The sequence below is a fragment of the Coenobita brevimanus genome, chromosome 29 (assembly GCF_032717465.1).
Source record: "Coenobita brevimanus isolate Jiangsu-jjx chromosome 29, ASM3271746v2, whole genome shotgun sequence".
In the NCBI taxonomy this organism is placed as follows: domain Eukaryota; kingdom Metazoa; phylum Arthropoda; class Malacostraca; order Decapoda; family Coenobitidae; genus Coenobita; species Coenobita brevimanus.
In genome coordinates, this window is record NC_136982.1 from 4,407,408 (window position 1) to 4,423,449 (window position 16,042).

Below are 16,042 nucleotides of genomic sequence, written 5' to 3' on the forward strand. Positions count from 1 at the left end.
GTGTAAAGTTAGACTAGATAAATTTGGATATGGAGACAGGACAACACGAACATTGCTCAATTCCTGTATACTACAAATAGGTAAATACACACACTCACTCACACACACACACACACACACACACACACAGACACACACACACACAGACACAGACACACACACACACACACACACACACACACACGCGCACACACACACACACACACACACACACACACACACACACACCCATGGAGAAACAGCCGAAGAGAGCAGACGTCCCAGCCATCGCTGCTAACCTTAAGTAGTTTCAGGAATTTTATCTGTCCTGTCTCCTAAGGTCTTGTTTTAAATTTAAAATAATGAAAGTTAATAGACTACCAAAAATGTAAAGATTTATTGGCTAGACTATACATGAATGTTTGTAGTTTTTTTTTTTCAGTAACAGCTGTTTTGGTATTTAACCAACATCAAACATGGCCGAAAATGTAAACAATGAGGGACTAGAATTTTATGGATTTGATACAAATACCAATGTCATGGACCTGGTTAAAACATTAATTATGAGGATTAGTGAACTTGAAAAGAAAGTAGAGAATATAGTGATAAAGGATGTGTCTGAAAATACGGAAACTACCATACAGAGTCTGATCCAATCCAATGAAACAGCGAATGAAGTGATTAGAAATTTGAAGCGGGAAAATGTTGAATTTAGGAGGAAACTAGAAGAGAGTACTAATAAAACGGAGAAGGTGAGTAATGTATTAGAAGAACATAAGGCAAAGTGGGCACACGTAGAAGAAGAACAGAAAGAAGTGGTCAGCTTAAGAGAGATCATCCAGGAAGAAAGGGAAATGAACAAGAAAAAAGTGGAAGAAAATGTAGTGAAAATACTGAAGAAAAAAGAGAAAATAGTGAGAGAAACTGTAGAAAGGAGCAGATGCGTGGTAGTATTTGGAAACAGGGAAGAAGAAGAAAAGGTTAGGTTCGTAAGACTCGAGAGAGACACAAACTTGGTGAGAGAAATATTAGGCAAGATTGACCCCGAAGGAGACAAGTGGGTAAAAGAAATTGAGGAAGTAAGGAGGATAAGGCCTTATAAGAAAGGGGAAACAAGACCAATGAGAGTCAAGTTTACATCAGAAAGTGTAATAAATGAGATACTTAAAGTGACCTGGAAATTAAGTAAAGAGGCGGGGATGGAAAATATTATAATAAGAAAAGATCTGAATGAAGAAGAAAGAGAAGTTTTAAAATCATTAAAGGAAGAAGTAAAGGAAAAAAATGATAAGAGGACAGAGGAAGAATGTAATACCTTTTTTTGGAGAGTATTGGATATGAAAGTAAGGAAATGGTATTTAAGGAAATAGAAGTGAAGGAAACTAAGGGGGATGATTGTGAAAGATCAGAAGTTGAGGAGGTGGTACGGACAGAGAGTAGGAGAGAAGAGGGTATTAAAAACGTCAAAAATAATTTGAAGGTGATATATACTAATGCTGATGGTTTCATATCGACAAGGATTGAAATTAACGATTTCTTGAGACAACATGAACCTGATGTCATGTGCTTTGTAGAGACCAAATTAAGAGAAGCTATTGATGTTCATTTGGGAGATGGTAAATACAAACTGTGGAGAAAAGACAGAAAAGAAAAAAAGGGAGGTGGAGTGATGACAGCAGTGAAGAACAACATAAATGTAGATACTGTGGAAATGGGAGAAGGCAGGGCTGAAGCGATATATATGAAATTAGAAACTGGAGAGAATGTTAAGAGAGATATGGCGGTAGTGTATGTTCCCCCAAAGACGAGAGCATGGAAGGATGACGAATACCATGAGATGTTGTCAGATATGGCTAGCTATTTGCAAAAAATAATTGAGAAAAGCAATAATATAATTTTGGTGGGTGACTTAAACTGTAAAGAGGTGAACTGGGAGGAATGGTACTCGAGAGGCGGCGAGGATTCGTGGGGCACTATGTTATTAAATATAATAATGAATAATGTGATGACGCAGTGGGTCAAAGAAGAGACACGGTTTCGAGGTGAGGACACACCAGCAAGGTTAGATTTACCGTTCACCAAAGAACCCGATGTAATAGAATCATTGAAATATCTCTGTTCTTTAGGAAAAAGTGATCACGTGGTCATTGAGTTCCAGATGTTAATAGGGAACGTCGAGCCAAGAGACGAGTTTCATAGACAGGGAAGATACAACTTTGGGAAAGCAAATTTTACAGGATTCAGAAACTTTTTTGAAAATGCGGATTGGAGAAAATTCAGAGAAACAAGAGAGATACAGAGGAAGTGGGATATCTTTCTAGACCTCTATAATTTGGGAGTGGAAAAATTTGTACCAAGAGTAAGAGGGAAAGAAAACAGGAAAAAGGAGTGGTTTAATAGACAGTGTATGATAGCAAAAAAAGAGAGAGATAAGGCGTGGAACAATTGGAGAAAGAGAGGTAAGAACAGAACAAAGGAAGAATATAAAAGAACAAGAAATGAATACACAAGAATACGTAGAGAAGAAGAAAGGAATTTTGAAAAAGGTATAATAGACAAATGCAAGGATGAGCCCAAACTGTTTTATATCTATCTATCTATCTATCTATATACCTAGGCTGCTTCCCCCAAGGAAAGGTAGGTAGGCAAGACAGGACGACTCACTCTCCATTTACTCATCCATTCAAACACATTCATTCGCATAGATATATTAATGGCAAACTGAAACAAAAGCAAGGAATCACCAAACTGAAAGTAGAAGGAGAGGTCTTTAAGGATGCGGCAATCGTTTCATTTTCGTTTCGTTTTTAAAGGCTCCAACATGCTTGCATGTGTCGGCCTTGGTCACCTAATGGCGGCTCTCCACGCTGCACGATCCATTGCAGCCTCCCTGTTCAGTCCTTTACCCCTAAGGTCACACTTAATGACCTCGTCCCATGTCTTTCTCGGTCTACCCCTTATAACCCCACCCCCAATATTAACACTTCTCACCTTCCTCACCCAATTATCATCCCCCATCCTCTCCACATGTCCAAACCACCTCAATCTACCTCTCCTCATCACAACACCAATACACTCCAGTCCCATCCTACCTCCCAAGTCTTCCATTGTAAACCCAGCCCCTCCAGGCCTTGGACGCAGGGACGCACTGTACATCCACGTAATCATTGTCATTTCTGTACGTCTGAGCCGGCGAATGTCTTCCTCCTTCACTGCCCAGGTCTCACTGCCATACAACATTGCACTCCTGACACATGCTGCATACAAAGACCCCTTAGCACGTAGGGAGGGCCCTCTCAATGTCAGGAGAGGCAAGAGCTCCCTGAACTTCTTCCAACCACTTCTCACCCTAGCCACAGAGCTAGCTCCAGCCCCACCTCCAGCACACAACATGTCTCCCAAATAACAAAACTCTTCCACACACTCAAGAGATTCACCAGCAAGTTCAATCCTTTCACGTCTGACGATCTCCACCTGCTCACCCCGGCACGCCGTACACATAAAATCAGCATTATCTCGCAGTCTACCTCTGATACCACTACATCTCTTATGCACCCATTTATCACACGCACCGCACAAGATGGAATTACTTCCCACGCCCTTGTGGCAAACTGCACATGGCCACTCTCCCTCGTCTTTGACAGTACCGCCACCAACCCTAGATATCATCACTTTTGTTTTATCTGCATTTACCCTTAAACCCTTTTGCCCCATACAATCTCTCCACTTCCTAAACCTTTCCTCCGCCTCCCTTTCATTCTCTGCAATCAACACCAAATCATCAGCATACAACAACTCCCATGGGAGTCCGTTTCTAAAGTCGCGTGAAAAGGCTTCAAGTACCATGATAAACAACATGGAACTCAAGACTGACCCCTGATGCACACCAACATTCACGGAAAACTCATCACTCAAATCTCCATTCAATCTCACCTGGGTGTGAGCACCCACATACATGGCCATAACCACCCTAACCAGCCACTCCTCCAAGCCAAGCTTTCTCATTGCCCACTTCACCACCTCTCTAGGGACTCTGTCAAAGGCCTTTTCCAAATCAACAAAAATAAAGTAAAGATCCCTTCTCCTACCAATATATTTTTCCTGAAGCTGTCGAACAATGAATATGGCATCAGTGGTCCGCCTACCTGGCATAAACCCAAACTGCATCTCATCAATATTCACTCTTTCTCTAATCATACCTTCTAAAAGTCTCTCCATTACCTTCATTATCTGATCTTAAAGCTTTATACCTCTATAATTTCCTCTTTCCAGGGCATCACCCTTCCCTTTATACACATTTACAATTACACTCTTCAGCCAATCATCTGGGACAACACACTCATAAATAATCCTATTTATCAGGTCAGTGACTAAACTCACCCGTATATCGCCTGAGGTCTTCAACATTTCGGCAGTCAACCCAGACACACCTGCTGCCTTCCCCACCCTCATCCTGCCTATTGCCTCACTCACAGTAGCAGTATCAATCAAAGGCCAAGGGCCAGACACTGGATCTGCTGGCTCCAAACCTTCCCTGTCCCAGTCAAACTCCTCATTCAACAACTGGTTATAATGCTCTCTCCATGCATCTTTAATATCCTCACTGTTCACCACTACCCTTCCTTCATCATTCTTCAGACACTGCTCACCTATGATATCCCGATTATCGCTCTTCACCTGACCTGCCACCCTAAATATATTTTTCCTTTCCCTATGATTTAGGTTATCAAGTAATTGTCTCTGTGACTCAGACTTTGCCCTGTATACCTCTCTTCTAGCCCTACGCTTGGCAGCCAAATATTCCTCTCTGCTACCACCCTTCTTCCATTCCCGGAAAAGCCTTCTTTTCTCCTTAATTGCAGCTTCTGCACCCTCATCCCACCACCAAGTTACTTTATGTCTTGGTGGTCCTCTTGTCCAGCCGCATGTTACATCAGTAACTCTCAAGAAATTGTTCTTGAGGGCTCTGTACTGTTCATTAACGCCTCTGTCTACAGCTCCCTGTTCAGCCACCACTCTCCTCAACTCGCTATAGAAGGCATCCCTTACTACTTGGTTTTTCAGCTTCCATATTTTCCTCCTAGGTACATACGTCCTCTTTTTCATCACTTGTTCTTTAAGTACCATATCACAAATCAATAGTTTGTGCTGCTGCAAACACTCCTCACTTCCTATAACTTTAACATCCCTCACTAACCTCCTATCGGCCCTCCTAACCAGAAAATAATCTATCTGACTGCTATTTCCCCCAGACTCATACGTAATTAACCTGCGGCAATGCAAGCAGGAATAATGAACAAATGTTTCCAGTCAGTTTTCACTAAAGAAAAGGAGCTTGCGGAAGGGGAGGGAGTGATTAGAAATGTTCCTGTGATGAAAGATATAAAAGTGGAGGTACAGGAAGTGTGTAAATTACTGGAAAGCCCCAGGACCTGATGGAATTTCTAATTGGGTACTGAAGGAATGCAGAGAACAACTGGCGGATAAAATTCACAGTTTAATCGTATGCTCACTGGAAGAGGGGAAAGTGCCACAGGAATGGAAGAGGGCAAATGTGGTACCAATTTACAAGGGAGGAAACAGGGAGGAACCCCTGAATTATAGACCAGTGTCTCTAACCAGCATGGTCGCAAAATTATGTGAGAGAATCCTGAAAGACAGATGGATAAAATATCTGGAAGAGATGAATATTTTGGCTGAATGTCAGTTTGGATTAAAGAAGTGGAAGGTCATGTGTTTCTAACTTGTTGAGCTTTTACTCAAGAGCAATTGATGTGGTACAGGAGAGAGATGGTTGGGTGGATTGTGTGTACTTAGACTTAGAGAAGGCCTTTGACAAGGTACCTCATGAGAGACTAATGTGGAAACTAGAATATATAGGAGGACTAAAGGGGAAACTTCTGGAATGGATGAGAGACTTTTTGAGAGACAGACAAATGAGGACAGTAATAAAGGATAAGATGTCTGGATGGAGGGAAGTAACAAATGGAGTCCCTCAAGGCTCAGTGTTGGCACCAGTAATGTTCCTGATGTACGTAAATGATATGGTAGATGGAGTGAACAGTTATGCAAGTCTGTTTGCTGATGATGTAAAGATCTTGAGGAAGGTAGAGGTTGAGGAGGATTGTAAAATACTGCAGGAGGATTTGGATAGGATACACAATTGGAGCTGGATGTGGGAAATGAAATTTAATGTAAAGAAATGTAAAATATTGGAAATGGGTAAAAGTACCAGGCGGCCATCACTGAATTATTGGTTGGGTAATGAATTAATCACAAAAAGGAGAGAAGAGAAAGATTTGGGTGTGCTGGTCCAAGATAGTTTGTCACCAGAAAAGCACATTAACAAGATCGTTGGAGAGACTTATAAACTCTTGACTAACATAAGAGTAGCATTTCATTATATGGATGAGGAGATGATGAAAAAATTGATAGTGGCCATGATCCGCCCCAGGTTAGAATATGCAGCGGTAGTGTGGTGCCCACACAAAAAGAAAGATATAAACAAGATTGAGAGAATACAAAGAACAGCAACCAAGATGGTCCCCAGTCTGACAGACCTGTCATACAGAGAGAGGCTGGAAAAACTGGATTTGCCTTCCTTAGAGGAAAGGAGAAAGAGGGGAGACATGATTGGAGTGTTCAGGACCATGGTGGGAGTAGATAAAATTGACAAAGAAGATCTGTTTGTATGGGATAAGAGAGCAACAAGAGGACACGGAATGAAATTGAAAAAGTCAAGCTGCTTGAAGGATATCAAGAAATATAGCTTTCCTTACAGAAGTATAGACTTACTGAATAGCCTGGACAAAGAGATCATCCAGTCTAAAAACTTAAACGAGTTTAAAGCTAAATTTGACTTATTGAGAAACAGCGACGGAAACCCACGAGCATTGTACATTCCGTGTATATCACAATTAGGTATATTAGGTAAATACTTAAATATTTGGAACGACTTAGACAAAAAGGTGGTGCATGAGAAAAACATTCATGTGTGTAAAGGTAGACTTGATAAATGAGGATATGGAGACAGGACAACACGAGCATTGCTCATTTCCTGTATACTACAAATAGGTAAATACACACACACACACACACACACACACACACACACACACACACACACACACACACACACACACACACACACACACACACACACACACACACACACACACACACACACACACACACACACACACACACACACACACACCTGGTGCTACCCAAAAGTTCCCAGAATTTGAAAGCAAGGTGGAAACCATTTGTCATACAGTGTGTGGATGCTAGGTGGCACTGTGTGTCAGGTGGTGTTGTGCAGGGTGGATGTGTTCACTGCACATGTGTGTTTTTTTATTGTCATATTTGGGCTAGTTTGCAAATTTTGTGATCACAAAAATGGAGGCTGTGACAGAGCAATATGTGTGCATCAAGTGTTGGGTGAAACCCGAGAAGAACACGGCAGAAACTCGTAAAATGCTAAACTTATAGAATGTTAAAACAAGCATTTGGTGACATTGCTTTCGGGGTTACACAAATCTATGATGTTTAAGTGTTTTAAAAATGGAAAAACGTCAACAGATGACGATCCAAGTTCTGGCCACCCTTCCACCAATTCAACTTCTGACTGTGTGGCCAGAGTTTGTGCAACCATCCTTGAAGTTCGCAGAAGGACAATCCACGATGTTTGTAACACTGTTAGCCTGTCATATGGAACTTGCCAATGCATTTTGTTTGGTGAAAATGTCCAGACAAGTGGTGCACAAACGATTTGGTGTTTCACCATGACATTGCACCCATGCACACAGCCCATGTTGTTCAGCAGTTTTTGGCTTAAAAAAAACTTGCCGGTTGTCCCCCACCCCTCATATTCAACAGATTTGGCCTCCTATGATTTTTTTCCTCCATCCATAAATGAAACTCCCAAAAGGGCTAAGATTGGGCACCATTGAGGGGATCCAGTAGGAATCGCGGAAGCTCCTGAGCTAGCTGATTGTCAAGGACTTATAGAGTGTGTTCCTATCATGGGAGAAGTGATGGGATCAGTGTCTGCACACTCAAGGAGATTACTTTGAAGGGGACAGTGGTGATTAGGACGACGCAAGTTTTTCCTTCTTTAGTCAGATTTCGAAAACTTTTGTGTAGCATCTTGTGTACAGGGCGTCCCAGTTATAACATTGAGATGAATTTGGGAAAACCCATCACTGAACTGGGATATTGGTTACTGGGGACATTAAAACATAGAAAGTATAGGGCTGCAGTTGAAAGCATAGGGATCCCCCTCAGCCAAGTGGAAATCCCACCCAAATGATTCCAAAAACAAGTTTCTAGATCACCCTAAACCCCCAAATACCTTTAAAACAAGCTAAACTAAGCTTAAAAGCTGTTTATCAATCACCTAAACCCTAAAATAAAATCTGAAAATCATCATAAATGTCTGCAAGAAAATCAGACTTGGTAAACTGTTCCCCAAAATGACAGTGTTCACCCCACCCATGACTAAAACACATTAATCTGAGTTAAATAACAATTTATAAAGCAACCTAAACACAAAAATTAAGTCTGAAATATTATCAAAATTGGTTTTAAAAAACTCATGGAATAAAAACCCATCGGATAACTGGGGACTCGCCATTGATAGACGGGGAAGAGTGTTATTTTTTTTTTTACACCGCAAAGACAGGGTATCGCTTAGAGGAGGATCGTATAGCGGGGTAGTACTGTATGGACAATCATGGCCATAAATAATTCCCTATCCTCCGGTACTGCATGCCTCAGGCTGGCTCCTTTGTATGTGGTAAATTACAGTGGAGTAAGAGGGGCCGACAGGGAGGGGCCAGAGAGAGAAGGGAAGATGGGTGGGGGGGACGAGTGGTGGTGTGGTAATGGAGTGAGAACGTGGGTGGGGGGACAAGTGATGGTGTGGTAATGGAGTGAGGGAGGGTAGGTAGGAAAGGGAGAAGGAATTTGAAGTGATGGTCACATTATTTGTCTATTTTCTTTCATTCAGGGCATGCTATAAAGGAGTTAATAATCAGCAGATAATGCTGCATTACACCTTGTATAGTGACGTCAGATAACAAGGTCTAGATAGGTGCTGCTATCAAGGTTTGGCTCGTGTGAGAAATATACTGACGTGACAGATCAAACATTAATGCGGAGCCAGATACTTGTGTTTATCCATATATTTTGATTTCAGACATAGAATGGAATCTGGATGGCTTTGACTTCCATAATGTTTGTGTTAGAAATGTCATCTACCCTTACAAGTAATTAATTTTTAAAACTAAATATCATAATGCAACTTTTGACATGGCTGTGTCCACAGTAAATATGTTCATCCTCTTGGTATACACTCTCTCTCTACAGTCACCATCATGTAAACTAATTTATGACATTTAAGTATGAAAAGGCTATTTAAAATAATTGTGCATAATGGGTAGATAAATTTGATGTCTGTGCGCTTGGGTGAATATAATAACGATATACAGTAGTATCTCTCATAAAATGTTTGAAGGAAAATGAAACATAGTCTTACCCAAACTCCCAAAATACATCATTGTCAATGTTTACCAACATTGTTCAAGCCAAAGCTACCAGGAAAGCCGTAGTAAGTAGTCCAGTGGCCTCCTGCCTCAATAACCTCTTGCAGTCTTTATGCACTGAGGAAACAGTGTTGTTGATGGTTTGCTGGTTTCGTCTGAACAGCTCTCACTCGTCCTCGGTGTGTTGGAGATGGCGGATCCATGTCCTCTTGTTCTCTGGCTCCCACATGTTTACGATCTGGGCCCACACAGTCTCGATGGTTCTGCACTAAAGTTTGATCTGTCCATCCATCCATCCATCATCCAATCCTACATTGCCCCATGAGGAGCGTAGGAGTCCGGGGCTAAGCAGTTGGTCCCGACATTTAAGATGAGAGTGACCAGCCTCACTGATCCCTGAGTGGCATTACATGAGCAATCAACCCCAACCACTCCTTGGATATAAACCTTCACTGGCTCAATCCGATTGGAGCGCAATAATTACTCACTAAACCACCAGGCGCCATAATTTGGTTATATGGTTACCACCCAGTGTAGTAAATGGTTTCCTGGTGTACAGGAAACCATGTGGCTTGTCACTCAGTGTAGAGTCACCCACAGGCAGAAGAATAGGAAAGAATGAAGGAAAGAAAGACAGAAGAGGAAGTGTAAAGTTACCCTTAGGCAGAAGGACAGGGAAAGAATGAAGTAAAGGAAGACAGAAGAGGATGGAAGGAAAGAAGGATGGAGGAGAGGAAAGGGCAGACATCTGATAGCAGCACTACATCGAGTGAGTGGATGGTGAGTGCCCCCACCTACCACACATCAATATATGTCTCTCATGAGTCAGCCCTTGATATCACCACCTATCTAAAGCTTGTTATCTGACACCACTATACAAAGTGTAATGCCCCCTTATCTACTGAACATTATCTCCTTTATATCATACCCTGAATGACGGAAAGTAGACCAATAATGTGACCACCACATCGCATTCATTCTCCCTCCCCTACCTACCCTCCCTCACTCCATCCCTGCACCATCACTCCTCCCCCCACTCACCTTCCCTTCTCTCTCTGGCCCCTCCCTCTCAGCCCCTCTTACTCCACTAAGACTTGCCTCACATAAAAGAGCCAGCCTGAGGCATGGGGTACAGGCGGATAGGTGATTATTTATGACCACAAGTGTATAAACATCATAGATACACTAGGCAAGATTTATGTAATATTATTTTCTTTGTCAGTTTTTGTGTGGGTATGCATGTAATGAATTAATTCTGCTTGTATGGAATATGTAATTATGAAACTAATAATGAAAAAAAATCAAATTAATGTGGATAGTGTTAATACACACATGATGTACTGATACTCCATTTTAATGAATATCAAGATTCATGAAGTGTTTAAATAATGAGCCAGATGACTCACATAAAGAACAGAGAGATACTTTCATTTACTGTTTTTTATTTGATTGTGTTAAGCAGCATGTTATTCTTTTTTGCTTCACTATACTGTAGACTGAAATCACTTCATCAGAAAGTCATACAGATTGCATGGAGAAGATTGGTAGGAATAAGAAATTCAGTACTGAAAATTGTGTAAATTTAGTTTGTAGTTATTCTTTTCACTATATGACAATTCCTTCTAATAATACCTTCATATCTTCTGTTACTTACCTATTACAGATTAGACCAGATCTTGGGGAAGCAAGGATCCAAGGCAAAAGATGTGTACGAATCCAAAATCAGTTTAGCTTCTAGGATAGTAAAAGTAGAGAGGCAGGTGAGGAAAATCTCTTGTATCTAAAGCATTCATTATTGTGAATTTATCTAGATTCTTTTCTACATCTTTTACCATTAGCAGTAGATTAAACTCACCATGCAAAATTTTCTCATTTATCTTCATAGCAGTGTTTTAATGCATTGATTGAGCTGGAAACTTAAATAATCCCAGGCAGTAACTGAACGTACTTAATACATTAAAACAGCTGTACAGTAATTGAACAGATACCGTGTTTGTTCTACAGGTGGATGACATTGAGTCCAAGTTAGATCAGCTGATTGATCTGTACATGGAGGACCGGAAGCGTCTCCTGGCGCTACCTCCTGCCACCACTCCTGGACCTCTCCCTGGCTCCCCAGACAGCTGCAGTAGTGGCCCTACCTCTGCCATCCCCACTAATCCTGCCGTCCCTTCCGCCTCTCTAGCCGTATGTCTCCTGGATTTATTCATTTGTCTTCATGTCTGTTTCCTGGGTTAAAACCATTGTTAGTGGGTGTAAGAGACAGTTTATCACCTCCTCCTTTACAATTTAGCCCTTTAAATTTTATTTTGTATGGATTTTATGTGGTAGATATTAGCATGTCCAGAAATAAATTAGTAATGAAGCAATACTAGTAAGCCTAAGCTGATGAGAATATGGGCCTTGGTGCTGTACCGCAGTAAGTCATTAATGGTGTAAAAATAAAATTCACATAATATTATCATAACTCATCTACTGTCCTTCATTTTATTTCTTCCTTCCATCCTGCAATTACTGTCACAATTTTATTGATGTACTTAAATCACACTTGTCACACTTTCAGATAATTTCAAAACTCTTATTTATTTTTCTTCTGTTTAAATCCTTGCAGTCTGTAGCAAAGTTAAAAGTAATGATCCACAAGAAGAAAAGAAAAATGTTGGTTTCTATACACTCTTACAGTTGAGCACCCTGTACAATCCCAGGTGGCCACAGCAGCAACCCCTCGTTAGCTGTGGTGTTATAGATAAAGCCTTTTTAGAAGGCATATTGAGGGAAGCATCACCCCCCAGCGACAGGGTAGCAGGCAGGTACCCGTGAAGTCGTACCTGGACCAAGTAAGCCTAGGGTCTCTTGGAGGCTGAGAGAAATCTCCACTACCATGGGGATTAGAGCCCAGGTCCTATGGATTAGTGGACAGTAACCATAGCCACTATGCCACTAGGTAGTTGCCTCCCTTTTCCTCCAAAGGTGAAGGATAATAGACTGCAGGGGGAGGGCAGCTTCAGTCTGCAGTCCAGTAGATTAACATTTAGATGAACATGGGAGCCACATTATCATCATCTGAAAACTCATCTTATTTTCTTATTACAGCATCTGAAATCTCTTCTTATATTCTTCTATTGCTTTTTTTATTTTTCTGATGTTGCCAAGAATAAGCTTTTGGTGTTAGCTGTTAATATATTTACTTTTCCTAAAGGTCCCTGGTGCTCCCCCACCCTATGCCTCAGCTCTCAAGCCCAAACCTATTCTGGTGGACAAACAGGCATCAGAACCTAACACACCCACTAATAAAAACTTCGAGAGGCCGATGACCAGGGGGAACTCTGATGTCTCTCAGAGAATGAAGAAACGAGTAACATTAAGGTATTTTCATTAAATTGTTTGATGTAACCTATTACAGCACCAATGATTTCTTTCATTTTGATTAGGGCTTGGTTTAAAGGAAGCTGGTTGGAATCATTGAAACACATTCATAAATAAGGATGTGTGTATTTGGCAGTTTATTTTTCACTGTATATGGTTTCTAAGGCACATGGTGCATAAGTTTACTTACCACAAGTGCCCTCCTGCTCTGAACCAGATTTCCTATCCTACTGAGATGAGAAATGAGATGCATCACTTCACTGAAGAATTGAGTATTCAGGTAAAATGAAGGTTGTCATGCTGTTGCTGTTGTTAACTCCAGTCTGTCTGACTGAGCAGACCCATCAACTGCAGGCAAGGAACCAGAGTTACCAGGTCAGTGGGTGCTGTTGGCACCCAATCCATCCCAAAAACATGCCCAAGAAGTGCACACAGCAAAATTACACACACACACACACACACACACACACACACACACACACACACACACACACACACACACACACACACACAAGAAACAAGAAACGAATACACAAGAATACGTAGGGAAGAAGAAAGGAATTTTGAAAAAGGTATAATTGACAAATGCAAGGATGAACCCAAATTGTTTTATAGATTTGTTAATGGTAAACTGAAACAAAAGGAAGGAATCACCAAGCTGAAAGTAGATGGAGAGGTCTTTAAGGATGCGGCAATGCAAGCAGAAATAATGAACAAACGTTTCCAGTCAGTTTTCACTAAAGAAAAGGAGCTTGTGGAAGGGGAGGGAGTGATTAGAAATGTTCCGGTGATGAAAGATATAAAAGTAGAGGTGCAGGAAGTGTATAAATTACTGGAAACTCAAGATGTAAGGAAAGCCCCAGGACCTGATGGAATTTCTAATTGGGTACTGAAGGAATGCAGAGAACAACTGGTGGATAAAATTCACAGCTTAATTGTATGCTCACTGGAAGAGGGGAAAGTGCCAAAAGAATGGAAGAGGGCAAATGTGGTACCAATTTACAAGGGAGGAAACAGGGAAGAACCCCTGAATTATAGACCAGTGTCTCTAACCAGCATGGTCGCAAAATTGTGTGAGAGAATCCTGAAAGACAGATGGATAAAATATCTGGAAGAGATGAACATTTTGGCTGAATGTCAGTTTGGATTCAGAAGTGGAAGGTCATGTATTTACCTATTTGTTTACCTATTTGTAGTATACAGGAATTGAGCAATGCTCGTGTTGTCCTGTCTCCATATCCACATTTATCAAGTCTACCTTTACACACATGAATGTTTTTCTCATGCACCACCTCTTTGTCTAAGTCGTTTCAAATATTTAAGAATATACCTAATTGTGATATACACGGAATGTACTATGCTCGTGGGTTTCCGTCGCTGTTTCTCAATAAGTCGAATTTAACTTTAAACTCGTTTAAGTTTTTAGACTGGACGATCTCTTTGTCCAGGCTATTCCATAAGTCTATACTTCTGTAAGGAAAGCTATATTTCTTGATATCCTTCAAGCAGCTTGACTTTTTCAATTTCATTCCATGCCCTCTTGTTGCTCTCTTATCCCATACAAACAGATCTTCTTTGTCAATTTTATCTACTCCCACCATGGTCCTGAACACCGCAATCATGTCTCCCCTCTATCTCCTTTCCTCTAACGAAGGCAAATCCAGTTTTTCCAGCCTCTCTCTGTATGACAGGTCTGTCAGACTGGGGACCATCTTGGTTGCTGTTCTTTGTATTCTCTCAATCTTGTTTATATCTTTCTTTTTGTGTGGGGACCACACTACCGCTGCATATTCTAACCTGGGGCGGATCATGGCCACTATCAATTTTTTCATCATTTCCTCATCCATATAATGAAATGCTACTCTTATGTTAGTCAAGAGCTTATAAGTCTCTCCAACTATCTTGTTAATGTGCTTTTCTGGTGACAAACTATCTTGGACCAGCACTCCCAAATCTTTCTCTTCTCTCCTTTTTGTGATTAATTCATTACCCAAAAAATAATTCAGTGATGGTCTCCTGGTACTTTTACCCATTTCCAATATTTTACATTTCTTTACATTAAATTTCATTTCCCACGTCCGGCTCCAATTGTGTATCCTATCCAAATCCTCCTGCAGTATTTTACAATCCTCCTCAACCTCTATCTTCCTCAAGATCTTTACATCATCAGCAAACAAACTCGCATAACTGTTCACTCCATCTACCATATCATTTACGTAAATCAGGAACATTACTGGCGCCAACACTGAGCCTTGAGGGACTCCACTTGTTACTTCCCTCCATCCAGACATCTTTTCCTTTATTACTGTCCTCATTTGTCTGTCTCTCAAAAAGTCTCTCATCCATTCCAGAAGTTTCCCCTTTAGTCCTCCTATATACTCTAGTTTCCACATTAGTCTCTTATGAGGTACCTTGTCAAAGGCCTTCTCTAAGTCTAAGTACACACAATCCACCCAACCATCTCTCTCCTGTACCACATCAATCGCTCTTGAGTAAAAGCTCAACAAGTTTGAAACACATGACCTTCCACTTCTGAATCCAAACTGACATTCAGCCAAACTATTCATCTCTTCCAGATATTTTATCCATCTGTCTTTCAGGATTCTCTCACACAATTTTGCGACCATGCTGGTTAGAGACACTGGTCTATAATTCAGGGGTTCTTCCCTGTTTCCTCCCTTGTAAATTGGTACCACATTTGCCCTCTTCCATTCTTTTGGCACTTTCCCCTCTTCCAGTGAGCATACAATTAAGCTGTGAATTTTATCTGCCAGTTGTTCTCTGCATTCCTTCAGTACCCAATTAGAAATTCCATCAGGTCCTGGGGCTTTCCTTACATCTTGAGTTTCCAGTAATTTATACACTTCCTGCACCTCCACTTTTATATCTTTCATCACCGGAACATTTCTAATCACTCCCTCCCCTTCCACAAGCTCCTTTTCTTTAGTGAAAACTGACTGGAAACGTTTGTTCATTATTTCTGCTTGCATTGCCGCATCCTTAAAGACCTCTCCATCTACTTTCAGCTTGGTGATTCCTTCCTTTTGTTTCAGTTTGCCATTAACAAATCTATAAAACAGTTTGGGTTCATCCTTGCATTTGTCAATTATACCTTTTTCAAAATTCCTTTCTTCTTCCCTACGTATTCTTGT

The 16,042-nt window shown here is 41.0% G+C and overlaps 1 protein-coding gene across 1 annotated transcript in view; it reads left to right on the plus strand.

Moving 5' to 3' along the window:
* Positions 1-16,042, plus strand: part of LOC145395049 (potassium voltage-gated channel subfamily KQT member 1-like) — a 1,161,165-nt gene that overhangs the window by 1,013,660 nt on the left and 131,463 nt on the right. The window contains exons 15-17 of the mRNA XM_080268799.1: positions 11,188-11,284; positions 11,529-11,711; positions 12,724-12,890. Of these exons, the coding sequence (XP_080124925.1) occupies positions 11,188-11,284; positions 11,529-11,711; positions 12,724-12,890 (447 nt within the window). The remainder of the gene's footprint in view (positions 1-11,187; positions 11,285-11,528; positions 11,712-12,723; positions 12,891-16,042) is intronic.